Here is a 14,511-nt window from a genome sequence, read left to right as displayed (position 1 = left end):
TCCCTCTTGGTGGTGCTCTTAAGCAAATGTTTTCAATTCATAAAATTGTTTGTTTACAACAAAAACTAGGAGTTTTAACTTGTTTGCTCAAAATGTTAATCTGGCTTCCCCTCTCCTCACCTCCACTGAGGTGGCCAAACACATCTGTGGTGGCTGTACCTAGACAGGAGGAGTAATTACAAGTGTTCAAGCCTTTATGAAGCTGGTTGGTTTAGTTTCCTTAGTTGAGACCTAAATTAATCTTATTCTAAACAGACGTGGGGAAGCTGAAAAACTGAATTTGCTGTCTGCTGCAGCCCTCTAGAGCCAGTGGTATGGGCCAGGGACCAGCTGACACTGACTCCTGAAGCACTAGCATGGTGGCTCTCACTGTCCCCCACTTCATTTGATCTTCAGTATAAACGTGTACTACTTATTTCATGTCAACCACAATGTAGGGCTTGTGCTTGTGGGGCAGAATTAGATCCCTAAGTTGGCTCAAGATACTTCTGTTCACATGATGGCATGTAATTAGCAGATGAACATCCTTTAGATAAAAATTACAGGTTTTGCTGTAGTCACTCCTGGTTTACAGAATTTGGCAGAACCAGTGCAACAAGGAAGCAGCTCTGCAGTGCAGATTAAGCCAAGGGAAGGTTTTAGCTCCTTGCTTTCTTACCCTGTACTTCAGAAATAATCCATGAAACATGTTTTTCAGGAGACGACATTGCTTCTTTTCTGTTGGAGGTGTATTTGTGTGGGAGAGATTGGTTGGCAGCATAAGTAGATGTTTGGCATGTCGGACTTGGATCTGTTGAAGAGATAACTTTGCTTACAACTCTTGATACCATCTGAAAATACCTAATTTAATGTCAAGATTAGCAGGAAGTATGTTCTTGTATCTTAGAATACTGTTCTGGAGACTGTGTATTTGTGAGAAAATACCTGCAAAGATAGTTTTATGTTTTATGTTTTATTATCAAATCAGGTGTACCTGTAATGGGACTTGTGGCCTCAAGAACTGAACAATACAGTTGACAAAGCATTTCTTACATGTTGGGGAATAGATCAGTCCTTTTTGACCTGTACTGAGGATAGAAGCACTTCCCTTCTTAGAATTCAGATAAATGACACAGCATGAAACTGGGTAATAGAGAAGTCATGTTACTGAAACCGTTGCTATGAGAAGTACACCTGCCAGTATTCGCAGCCAGGCATCTTGTGGCTAGCAACTCGTTTTCTCAAGATTAGTTTTATTGGGTCCATTGCTACTTATGTGCCAGTAGCATTACAGCATCTGCTTATTTATTTTCCTTATCACTTATCACAGCTGTTAATTCCAACTTTCTTGGATCCTGAGTTTTGGAAAATGCATAAGAAATTTCTTCAAGGACAGTTGTCAGCATGGTTAATCCATAGAGGGATTATGATAGCTAGACTAATGCCCTGACCAGAGAAAAGAAACAACCCTGCCTTAATTGTTTTAAGCATAAGATCATTCTTTCAGATGTGAGCAATTATGTTTTTAAGAAGCGTAGGTGAAGAATTCACAAAATTATTTTGTTTATTGGCCTATATCAGTCCAATATTTGCAAGTATGTCAAACATCTCATTTTCAAAGATGAGATGCACCTGTGGCACAGTCATCTACAGGAACTCAGGATCTTGCAGACTTAATCTCATTTAAAATCTCTATATCTTTTCAGTAGAGATTTAATATAATTAAAAACATACAAGTTAATTTGTTACTGGAATTCATCATGAAAAAACAATAAGAGACACAAGATATATCTTTTCAGTGTAGCAACATTGGTTGTGACCCAGATGATGCTTACGGTGAAATTACAGAACAGAAAGCAACATGTCTCCTGTTACGGCCATTGGACAAATGTGCAAACTTTCATTTAGGTCAACAGGAAGGAGCCATACACATATTTGGTCCATAGAAGGTTTTTTTTGGTGTCAGAAAATTGGATATACAAAACCATAAAGGAAGAAAATATGTCTCTTGTTTAAACTCCTGTAATTCCTTTGTTATAGAGCAAGACCTTCTACTACTTATTTTCAAAGTGCAGTGCCTTTAATTTTGGAGCTGTAGAAACAGTAATCAGTGACCCTGATTTTGGAGATATTTGAGGGTTGTTTCATCTGGAAAAGCATCTTCTCTCTGCAATAGAGAGTGCAAAGAATGGAGCTGTGTAATTAAATGGATAATTACTACCAAGGCAGACTTTCATTTGAATATCTTTTTGGGGAAAGTATTCTATTTTTGCAGTCTGTGAATCACTTGAAATGCAGAGGCTAGAAGAGGCAGCATGTTATTATATGGTAGCTGATACAAACCATTTCAAAGTAAATTTTCACCGTAATCATCTAGTTATAGGAAGTAAATAATTGGTGATTCCCCACTGACATATCTTGGTATGCATATAGGATAGTTGCATATGTGTTTACAAGCATTATTTGGGCTTGGGTACTTCACTTTGGTGCTAAGTAGTATAAGCTAAACATAACCTTGCCTCAAAGGAGGGTGGGGGGAGCTTACAACAGACCCTAAACCAGGTTCTTCCATCTCTGTCACAGTTTGTTTTACGAAATTAATCATCAACAATTTTTTTGGCTTTTTTTTCTTTTCTTTTAACCTCTAAGGGCACAGCTGGCCAGAGCTGACCCCTGGCGTCGTGGCTGGGGGGACAAGGACCCTTCCCCACAGCCAGTGGCTGCCTGACTTGCAGGTGAGCTGCAGCCCACCAGTGACACCCTGACCACGCGCCGGGAGGTGGAAGCTAACTTAGCAGCACATATTATCTCAGCTGCAAAACCTGAGCAGGCCCCTCTGTGTTACTTTTGGGGGAGCTATGCCATCCTGTGCCTGGGAAGGCTTTGGGGAGAGTGGAGGCAAAAGGGTGCTGGCATGTCAGGAAGTCGGCTGGGTTTGGGGAGTTCAGTTTCTGTTACTCCTGCTTTGCTGCGCTGGAGCGGGGCTGCATTGCCAGACAGGTTTACCAAAAGAGGGTAAAATAACTCCTCTAAAGTTTTTCCAGAGTGCTGGTGGCTTCATCTGGGACGCTTCTCAGGGGTCATCCCCATGTCACCACTTTCTCTGTTCACAGTCCATTGTCTTCTAGCTCAAACAGAGCTTGACTACATGGGTTTCTGTCAGAAGCATGGAAAAAAAAAATACCATGTAAAAATTGGGTTGCATGAGTCAGGAAACCAGCTGCGTCCCAGATGCGCACCAGGGGGTGTCTCCAGTTTGGTCAGTTGAATGCATGGCTGCATTTTACCGTCACATGGCTTAGCAGGCTGGGCTGGTAGCGGTTACGCCTTTAACAGATACACGTCCAGTCAGATGAAACAGAGGTTTGTGTCTTGAATGGCCGCTGTAGGTAGGCTGGGAGCATTAGGTTCCCCCAGCCGCTTTGTCGGGAGTCTGTCTGGTTGGGGCCAGGTGCTACAGGCTTGGGCTTCCCTCCCTCACCTCAGCAGTTTCTCCTCCAGCATTGCTGGGGGATGACTCTGCTTCTTACTTTCCAGGGTTCTACTTTAATATGCTCCTCACCCAGCACTAAGGTTTCCTTAACATTTCACCCTACTTTATTCTCGCTGAACATGTCCTCCTGTACCACCGCTTTGTTCTGGGAGGCTTTTTTTTTTCCCCTGGTCTTTGTCCAGCTCAGTCCCAAGCAGTGAAGTCTCTCCAGGGTACTTAATATTTTCACGTATTTCGCAAAGTCTCCTACATTAATTCTTCTGTTCTTTCCATGATTTATTTCTTTTCCCTTTTATTAATGTTCATGTCTTCTCCTGTTCCCTGCTGTGGTGTCTTGGGGGGTTCCTCTATCAGAAACTACTGCAGTACCTGGGCAGTAGTTCAGTTCCAGGAGTACAGCTTTACCCTCAGCTGCAAGGAAACTCCACAATTTTCTGAAATGAAGAGGTGAAACCCAGTTTGCAGCCAGCTGTGTCTGTAACAGTCTCTCTTTGCTGCTGGAACAGTTTGTTTTACATCTCTTGCAGGAAGAAATAGTTCAGCGTGTTATACTTACTGGTCATAATTTCCATTTGGGAGGCTGGGTGATTAGGAAGATGGCCTGAGTGTGATGGGAACCATCTGAAGTGGAAGAGGATCTGGAGCTGCTTGTGGGGGTGTATGAAGTAGGATCCGGCCGCGCCGGGTGGTCTTGTGGTGCGTGCCGCTGTGTGGCTGCATGCTCTGGGCTGCTGGAAGGTAAGGAGGCTGCTGGGAGCTGTGGAGGAGGAAGCCGAGGAGGAAGCAGGAGGTTGGTCAGAACTTGTCTCAGAGAGGGGAGAAAATCCAAAAGGAGAAGCAAGTTAGTGTCGAGGGTGCATGAGGCTGTTAAAGCTCTTTGATGCTCAAAGTATGACGCAAAAGGTTATGATAGTTGCAAAGTAGTTCAGGTTATTCAGTTGAAGTCAGCAGCACACTGTGAAAAAGCATTGTTTTCTCTGAGAAAGGGCCAAGCTGGCGAGCAAGGAAGAAAGCACCTTGTGAGCTCACGTTGCTGCCTGCAGGCAAGGAAGCTGCTGCTCAGCCAGGGAGCCCAGGCAGCAGGAGAGCAGAGCGAGAGTGGTTTTGCCCTCAAAGGCAAGGAAGCTTCTTGTTTGTCTTTCTAAAATGCAGAGCATGCATTTTTCAAGAAGTATATTTCCTCTTGGATTCAGCTCAGAGTTTTGGTTGGGGTTTTTTTGATTTTTTTTTTTTTTCTGATGCCAGAATTATGAACTCTTGGGGTGGGAAGAAAGAGAAAAAAAAAGGGGGGGGGGGGACACACGGACTTCTAATGGAAATCCTGAGAGTCTGAACTGCTTTTGCTGTCTGTGGTATAGTGCTTCCTGTAACCTATATGGCCCAATGCCAGCACGACATCTAATACACACTTGGCGGCTGCAAGTTCAAGGGAAGGGGACTGCCGTGTTGGAATATGCCAGGGAAGGAAAATTGAGTTCAAGTGCTAAATTGCTGTTGAGCCTGAGGGAGACTGTTAGTAACTTCAAAGAAATAAAGTGTAGATTTAAGTGTTTTGCTAGATTTGGTGGTCAGCTCATCTCCTCCGCTACCGAGGTAGGCACGTAGGAACCAGTAGACACCCATCAGATTGTAAATAGAATAGAAAAGTAAATAAAAATTGGGTTTTCAGTGATCAGGTTTGGCAGCTGACATTCTCAGCAAGGATAAATCTCTTCTATCAAACGTGAGACTCACAGTATGCACTGAGAAACCTTGTACTGTGGCACATGTGCACACTGAGGACCCACACCTCTGCCAGCACAGGTGAGACACCACAAATTTCTTTACACCCCCACTCTGGCAATGCAGGGTAAGAGACCACTGGCTGCCCTCAAGAGGCCGGGGGATAGGATGGTAGCAGGGCTCCCTTTCCATCAGATTTTTGCTTCCAGGTATCAGAGCCAAGACTGATGATGCTCTTTGTATATAGGCTGCAAACACTAGGAAAATATTTACATTCAACAAATGCTGTGTTTTAACTCAAGTGCAAGAAAAAATATGAAAACAGCTCTTTCAAGATGGGGTGCTAACTTATGCTTAGCTCCTGTCTTCAGTGTGCATGGTGGAGATCAGTGGTTTTGAGTTTTGCTTTCTTCCCCAGGATGACCTGCATGCTGCTGCTGTACCACCCATGAAGCCACCCAAAATTCTCCCCTTCCTGCACCCCTAGTTCCTCCCCTGCAGTTCCTTCCCCCAGCACTCCCAAAGTCTTGTTTGTGCTGTGAGATTAGTACTGAGGAAGTGTAATACCATAGAAAAGATGATCTGCAGCCCTTTTACCTCTTTGCTTAAACCACAGCAGGTTGTTGCTTCCACCTCCCTTTTAGGGCTGTGGTCGGGAGGTGGTGGTTCTCATTCCCTTTTTGCAGATTCAGCATATATGATGGATGCTTTGGAGAGCATGGTGCTCACTGATAGAACAGCAGTGGAAAAGGTTATGGTGAGTGGTGTGAAATGCACTGGGTCTTCTCCTCGGTTTCTTTCATGGATGGAATGATTGACCGGGCCTGATATTTCCTTCCCTGCCTCAGGAACCTCCAAAATTTACCATCAACAATTGAGTTTCTAATTTAGCAGCTTCAAGCCTTTTATTGGGCCATCCTAGTTAAAAACACTCCAGACATCATTGTCTTTTAAGGTAAAATGTGAGAGGTGGCCAGTCCTTGTGCCTGTGCCTGAGCAGCAGCCCTACGAGTGAGGTCTTCAGTTACCTCTGCATTGCTGAAAACCTGTAAACATTTGGCTATTTGGCTTTTCCCCTGTAAGATGCTTTATTTTGACTTAAATGCAGGGTTAGCATTTGCTGCACGGGAGCCCCTGGACTGTGGTGAGATGACTCCACATGGCTGATGGTCAGCAAAGAGGCACTGGTGTCATTTCAGGGCTCAGGACTGATCTGACTTTGAGTCTCTGTGTTTTCTTCCCCCCCAACTAATGGAGACTGTCATCACCTATATAAAAATTACTAAAAGCTAATGGGGAATTTGCCCTCCCCTCTCCTAAAAACAGGAGCCTGCATGCTCATGTTTTGTTCCAGAGAAGTCCAAGCAGTTAGATCACACCAATATAAAAAAAAAAAAAAACAAGCCCTGAATCCCGCATAATGACGTCATTCTGCCAAAGCAACCCACATCAAAGTGATGAACTGACTTACTTCTGGCTTTTTCTGTGGGAAGCAAAATATCCTTAATAGTTGGGTCTCCCAACAGTAGCCCTCTGTACTGTATGCTTGTCCCTGTTTCCACACCCTAACATCAGTAATGCCATCAGAAGTTTACATGTTTGCGTAGGTTTGGTTATGAACGAGCATCTTTGATTTGCTTAACAAGAGGGAAAAGACACATGAGCAAATGATATAGTTAATTTACTGTTGCAAAGAGCAGGGATCTTATCCGCTTCCTCAGCTTGGGGAAGGCAGTGATTAGGGAACTGCTTTTTCTTCTGGTAAACTTATATGACCCTGAGATAATTTTAAAGGGGGGAAAAAAACTGTGCAGATTTTGAGCCATCACCTGGTTATAGTTTTAAGCAATTAAGTCTCCTGCCTCAGCTTAGGATATCCCAGGTACACTGAAATCTGCACGGCTGCAGTCCTCTGCAGTGACTGGAGGTATGGAGGTTTGGACCTTGCCTCAGCACACTGCCCTCATACCCTCAACAGCCACGCTTCCAACTTATCCCAAATCCCCTCTTCTTGTTTGAACCTGCATTGAGTGTCATGTTCAGGTAGGCTTTGTAAGCATTAATCTTCTTAATGTTATGAATTTTGTTTGTTGGGCAGCATTTCCAAATGGGCCAGAAGCCATCTCCAAGGCAACAGGGATTGCAGAGTCTCCCCTCTTTTTGGGCAAAGATTTTCTTGCCCCTGGTCAGCTGCTTGTGTTCAGTGGGTCTGGCAGTCATCCCAGGGGATGGAGAGTGACTGCAGAATCAGGTCCGGAGCCCTGTGCCACAGGTACCATAACCGGCGCTCCCTTCAGTATCTTGGCACTACGCTCATCCGTGTCCGATAGCCAGTGTGAAGTGCTGAGACCACCACATCAGCTGGCCTGAGCCTGCCTCGTTAGCTCTCATCGGGTTCAAATGGGATTACTGAACCACTTAACAGGCTGAAGGTGTCTGTTAAGCAGCTGCTGGGTGGGAGGCCATTGCTTTGGTTGTCTGTTGGTGGATGAAGTGGTCAAAAGCACACAGATGGTGAGCTGGTAGTATTCCTGGCAGGGTAGGGGTTTGCCAGGGAAAGTTTGTGTATGTGAAAGCCTCCTTGGGTTAAGCTAGCGTAGTACACTTGTACAAATATTTTACAGATTAAATTGTTCAGGTATTCAGGTCCTGAAGTGTCTTCAGGTAGCATACTGACACATCTGGAAATATGAGCCATAAAGGTAGGGTTATTTTGCCTGGCTCATGCAGTGCCCTTTGGCTGAGCATTAATCTCCTGTGGTTGCACAGAAGATGGGAACGATCAGGATCACCGCAACTGAGGAAGCGACCCACCTGCACCACCTGCATGGTGGAGTGCAAGGCTCATACCTCCCCAGCTTCACCCTTTTGTCTCTTCCTCTCTTAAATTGTTGTTGCTCAGTTGTGCTGCTCCTTGAGAGCCTGTTGCAGTGCCACCTCGTTGATCACAGCTGCTTAATTTCCTGTTTCTTCAGCAGCATTTAAAAGCTTTTTTGCTATTTTGCTAGGAAATTAGAAGATAGTTTCAGGCTTTGCAATGGAAATTGGCTTTGTTAGTATATGCTGTTGTTTAATATGGCACGACAACAGCTGCACAGGAGACTGTCAAAACTAAATAGCATGCCTTCACTTAGCTAAAGAAGCATCTGCCTAACCCCTGTCTCAAGGGCTGCTTCCAAGGATGGAATGAAAAAGCTTTTACTCAGATCTGACCCAGCACATAATGTGACATACAAATGCCGATAACGATAGACCAGTCTGTCAGTTTTCCACAATGTTAGCCTGGCAGCGCTACTGCAGGGTATAAAAACCAGGAGGAGCAATTGCTTGCTGCACTTCCAGACCCTTAAAAAGGGGAAAAGTTCTTGATACACAATACAAAAAGGATTCGCCTATAGAAAAAGCATTACTAAAGTGTCTTCAGAGATGTCACTGTACAGTGGTGCAGTCGGCTATATTTATATTGAAATTTCACAGTATGCTGTAACGTTTTGCTTTGGTGTTTTAGGAGAAAGGATTTGCTTTTACATAATTTGAATATAGAAGGGCTGATGTTTAACAGGTTGGCTGTGTTGTAATCCGGAAATGTATTTTAGTCTAATAATCCCAATAAAATCTAAATCTCATCTAAATTCTGTATTTGTTAAGGCTTCTTTTTGAAAGCAGGTAATTAGGGATTGATAATAAAATGGTATGTGGGCAAACTGCCTTCAGTGAAAGATGGGAAAATGTTCCCTGCTGACAGTCTTATACCAAAGAATTTTAGATGAGATCTCTGGATAAAAAAGTCATTTAAATAGTTTTCTGTTGTCTTTCCTAGGCATCTGGCAGTATTGCATAGCATTCTTTCAGATCTCTGTTTTAAGGAACCCTAAGAGGAAAGGTAACTGAGAGCTGGCAACAACTAGCAAAAAGGAAAACATCGTTATGAAATAATATCATGCCAATTTAAATAAGTGGGATAGAGCTAATTAAGAAGTAGGAACAAGAGCATGTATATGTGTACAGCAGAAGCTGCACTCCCAGCAGTGCAGCTGTGCTCAGAGAGGGAGTTACATCTAGAACAGAGCAAGCCTGAGCTCTGCGAGGCTGTAGAGGAGCACAGTGGAAAACAGCCTGTAATGTTTTCCAAATTAATTTGTTCCTCCCAGAAGAGGGAACAAAGGACAATAATTCCACAGGTAGACTGGCTGTGAATTAAAACTCTCATTTACTGTATGTCAGCCTGAGGAACTAAAAGGATTTGTTGCACAAAACATTTCTTCATACAGAGCACTATATTTCTGTTCTCTGTTCATGCTCTTGAATATTGACCCCTCATCAAATACACTGGGACAAGAGCAAAAACTGATTTAATAAGAAAAAGACATCTCTGTCATTAATATTTACTGTCCTCCAGCCGGACACATCTCAAGGCAAATGGTCAACAGGAGATAATTGTTGCTTCATCAGATGATGCTGACATAAAATTATACAAGACAAAACTGAGCCTTGTACTTCTATGGCTAGCAAAATCTTAAGTGCTTTAATCTTAATTTACAGCATTAAATGGCTTAGAAAGCTGCACAATACAGATTAAATACAGAAGTAATATTTGAATGAGTCAAGTGTAAGCATAACTGAATCAAATTCAAGAAACCTGCAAATTATAATAGTTATAATGGAATGATAATTGTTAATCAGAGAGCAACTTTTATACACAAATCTGTGGATTGTACTAGGAGCTGGTCTTGTGTTCCTGTGCGCTGCTGAGTACAAATGAATGCCAGGGATAAGGTGCTTGGCTCCCCTTTCCAGCCCCTTGTAAGCTGCAGGCTGTGCTCTCCACCCTGCTTCATTCACTGGCCACATACTTTGCTCCTGGCTCCGTGTGCCACGTCCAGCACCCTCCTCTGCCTTCCCCCCAGGGACTCCAGCAAACAAAACCATGCCCCCCCATGCTGCTTGTGGTGTCCACAGGCAACTGAAAACCCATTTCTCTGCCTTCAACATTTTCCTTAAGACTGTCTTGTTGCAGAGGCTGTAAAAGAAAACTTGGTGACTGGTGGGCTATGGATGTGATGAAACTATTGCCGGCGTGCTGGTCAGGGTGGCCTCGCTTGTGCCTTGTGCTTGGTCTCTGCGTGTCTCACCTGAAAAGCAGATTGTCGGCTCTTGGAGGCAGAAACTGTGAGCAGAGCTGCCAGGCTCTGTGCTAATGCAAATGAGTAACCAAAGGCAGAGAGCTCTGGGCAGGCAAGCCCCAGGGACTAAGCAGTGGCTATGGAAAGGCAGGGATATAGGAAGTTAAGCATCAAATTCTATCAAAGAAGCAAAGAGATGTAACGGGTCTGGCCAGGCTCTTCCCTGTGGACATGGGTATGAGAAATGAGTGCTGAGAATTTACTGTGTCTTTTCCCCCTGTGGATCGTCTGGCCACAGACTGGCCCATAAACCTTTTTTTGCTGAACTGCATCTGCTTGCACATGAAGATCAGGACTTTGGTATTAGCCGTGGAAGCAGCCATCTGGCTTTTTCGTGTTGCATAAAACGGTTGTGCAGTGCTCCCTGGGTGAAAGGTCGAAGAGCACAGAGACTGCAGAGCTGTTTGTATCACATTTAACCATTTTGCCTGTTCAAAAGCAGACTTTGACTTTCTAAGCTGCGTCACACCTTCTCCTGCCCTTGCTACGCCTTCTGTATCTTACCTTGTTCTTTCCATACGGGCATTTTTCCTTTTCTTCCTTCTGCATCTGTGTTCCCAGGAGCAGAGATGGGGTTCTTTTTTGGGAGGGCTCTGGAAGCTGCTCCTCTGGTTACAGGTTGGACAGTGAAGTACTTTGGATAGCTGGCTTTTGCGTTAGCCCATAGTTTGCTCTGTTTGGGGTGACAAAGCATCATCTATTTTGTTTAAGCTGCAGGAGTCATCGAGATGAGCTCTGTAACCTGTGACCATCTCTTCTGCAGTTACCAGGAAGCAGGAGGCAAAGCTCCTCTTGATCTTTTCACTTCAGCACCCCTTTCTGGGCAGGGAGGCAAGAGTCAGGAAGGGATCCCTGCGCTGTGCGCAGCTCAGCCATTGCCCTGGGTACTGGAGCTTTGCGCTGAACACGTGATGAGCCTGTGCCTCTCCACTTATGTTAATCAGCATGAAATCCAAGGAATGTAATTTCTGTTGTGGGTATGTCAGATTGGCTTAATTGAATCATCTTTATTCACTTTTCCTACCAAGTTGGAGCCAGGTATTAATGAAGTGAGAAATGATGAATATTAGTGATCGTGCGAAGGGGTACGTACCCTGAGCAGCTTTCTATCTGCTCTGAAATGGAGTAGCAGAAGGTCGGTTTGGTACTGAAAACATTGCTTTTTTTCCTTTTATTATGCTAGGCCAGTGTAGTATTCACAAAGTTAGCTATCTGAAGGAAAAATAAGGTGAGACTCTGGCTGTATTCAAGTCCATAGTTTAGACCCCCTACCATGAACCAGTAGCTTTCAGGAGTTGTTCAGTGCTCTGGTTTTGGTAAAAAGAGGTGGATGGAGCTTCTTAGTCCTGCTTGTAACTCAGCCATAAGCCAGGTTTGCTGTTAAACATGGGCTCTCGGTTTGCAAGTGATGGAATGGTAAACTACACAAACTTCCTTGTTGGCAGCGGCTACATTGGCATTTCAGATCCCGCTTCTTAATCCAGTGATGGTGATTTTTAACTACCAAACGGCTTGTGATCATTAGAGAAAATGGCACCTGGCCCATAGCAATGTAGGGCCAGAAAAATACATTGTGTGGTCATGTCAGTGACACAGAACAGGAAACTAGTGATGAACAGAGGAGAAGGAACTGCTGGTGTTTAGTCTGAAACAGCTGCAGAGCTCAGCAGCATGAAAGGACAGCTTATCCAGGTCTGTCCAAGATAAAACAATACTTTATACTTAATGTAGTTTGTCCAGTCAGCCAGGAAACACTGCACAAAATATGTCATTTGTTCTTAAATGTAAGCAGTGATGAAATCCCTTCACAGAGAATGGGTATCACTCACTAATGGATTTTGCTGCCCCAAAGAATAATGACATTTAGTTGTTTCATGCCCATGGTGTTGTGTCATCATTAGAAAAATGCTGGAGGAAGGACTTTATTGAAATGTCGGGCGTTCATAGACATTAATTTTAGATGGATGGATGATAGATGATGGTTTTTGCATTTGGTGTGTATTAACTGCTTACTAGCTAGGACCTAGCTTTTCTTTCTCAGTGAGGAGGTTTTCTTGAATTGGGCTGAATTTCTTTAAACAAACAATTAAGGACACTTAACGCACTGCAGAATAGGCTAGTCTAACTGAATTGAAGGAGATGTGAACAAGTCTCTACAGCTGTTCTTGGTAATCTCTTAGTACAGGGAAGAAAAGAGGGCTATTTTCTATTTTATTACTTGGTAGAAATTTTGGGATTAAATGAAATCTAATGGATGAACCAGCACCATACATAAAACGCACAACTTTGAGCCCACTTCTACAGAGTGACAGCACCTTTACCAGCTTTTATCATCAAGGTGCCAGGTTGAATAAAGAGCTTTGCAGTGCAGGACAGATAGATCAGTAATATTTATGTGATATGGAAGGCTGTACTAATTCTCTGGATAAACTGGTTGTGTTTAAGTAGAACCTATTTTTCGTAATTCTTCCTGTTCTTCTGAGTAAATTTTTAAAGAAAATAGCAAATTTTGATGCCTATGAGCTGTCCTGATCTTTAGCTCCTCCTTATGTACATTGAAGAAGAGAGATGTTTTTAACTCACTGTGATTTTTTTTTAGCAGGGCCCATAAAAGAGCACTGTAGCCACTAGCACATCAGGCATTGTGATTAAGTCGCTCATCTTTGTGCAAAGACACATCATGTGTGCAGTCTAATGTGACTTTTAATCTCCTTAATGAAGTCCTTCATGGCTTTAGATAAAAAGTGGTCCTCATAGGAGACAAAACTATCTACTTAGTAGATGACCAGATGGACAAAACACCTAGTCTGAGCTTTTTACTTCCAGCCTGAGGCACAGCAGGGTGTTGGGGCAGTTCAGCAAGATGAGGAGTTGAGGCTCTTGCTCCTGCATCACTAGAAATGTGCTTTCCTTCTGCAGGTGTCAGTCATCTGTTTAGAGGATCCCAGTGTCACCTGTGCACTGGCCGTGGGAACTTAGATCCCTTTGTTTGGGGTTGACTCCAGAATCCCTTCATTACGAAAGCAGCTTACTGAACTGGCTATGTTATTTTCTACCATGTCCTAATGAGGCCAAATAAGCAGATGCTGTGTGAGATTTGGAGGTTTTTTTTCCAGGCAAGAAAATCAATGTAGGAAAAATCCAGAGGAAAAAAGGCAAAAATGTTTATGATGAATGAGGGCTAGCTAAACATAAACTCAAAAGTGGATGCAAACAGTCCTAAGTATTTGAAAAGAACAAGTATAAACAGTAGGTAAAGATGCTTGAATGTTTTGCAAGTTCTATATACCTAGCGATAATGTGTGAAAACACAGGATGCAGAAGGAATACAGAGTTTAAAAGTAGGAACTAGGCTATTATCATATGAAATAAGCCTTTCACAAGAAAAAACAGAGGATAGCTCCAAGTTTAGATAAAACACTGCACGGTATATACTAGGGAACAATCAGTGAAGGAAGGATGGATGAAGAAAAGTAATCTCCTCCTAATCCTGGTACTTAGAAGTGAGTAGCGACCACGATAACCATTACTACGTGTGTTGTGTTTGGTGTTAAACTGGTAATTTGTTAAACTTCTGTCTTTCTGTTTTTTATTTCTAGGCCTCTTCCTTATCTTAGGCTTGATACTTTACCCTGCAGGTTGGGGATGCCAGAAGGCAATAAGCTATTGTGGACATTATGCTTCTGCTTACAAACTAGGAGACTGCTCCTTGGGCTGGGGTTTCTACACAGCTATTGGTGGCACTATTCTGACGTTCATCTGTGCAGTCTTCTCGGCACAAGCTGAAATAGCCACATCCAGTGACAAAGTGCAAGAAGAAATAGAAGAAGGAAAAAACCTTATCTGCCTCCTTTAATTCCAGTGGGGAAAAATACCAGTGCCTGGATCTTGATCTGCTTTCCATTGACTGGACAAGCAGATGCTGTTACTTGTTTCTGCCATTTGTGTGATTGAGCCTCATGCATTCCAGCTGCGAACTACTGAAATGATCTTTCTTCCTTGCTGGGCAATGAGGATCTGAAAGGGGATCCAAAGAAGCAGAATGTAAATAAATGGGGATTTTTTTTAGTTTCAGTCTATGATGAGGACACAGTGGAATATATTAATCTGACTGGGGAGGTGAGGAATTGTGTA

At 43.4% G+C, this 14,511-nt stretch overlaps 1 protein-coding gene and 1 pseudogene across 1 annotated transcript in view; both read left to right on the top strand.

Annotated features, from left to right (window-relative positions):
• LHFPL2 (lipoma HMGIC fusion partner-like 2) overlaps positions 1–14,505 on the top strand; it is a 15,990-nt gene extending 1,485 nt beyond the window's left edge. Inside the window, exon 2 of the mRNA XM_010076516.1 lies at positions 13,977–14,505. Within this exon, the coding sequence (XP_010074818.1) occupies positions 13,977–14,233 (257 nt within the window). The 3' untranslated portion in view covers positions 14,234–14,505. The remainder of the gene's footprint in view (positions 1–13,976) is intronic.
• LOC104463984 overlaps positions 14,297–14,511 on the top strand; it is a 2,628-nt pseudogene continuing 2,413 nt past the window's right edge.

Source organism: Pterocles gutturalis, unplaced genomic scaffold, assembly GCF_000699245.1.
Source record: "Pterocles gutturalis isolate BGI_N339 unplaced genomic scaffold, ASM69924v1 scaffold35498, whole genome shotgun sequence".
NCBI lineage: Eukaryota > Metazoa > Chordata > Aves > Pterocliformes > Pteroclidae > Pterocles > Pterocles gutturalis.
Note: the sequence above shows the minus strand (reverse complement) of the source record. Positions and strands in the feature narration are given on the sequence as shown.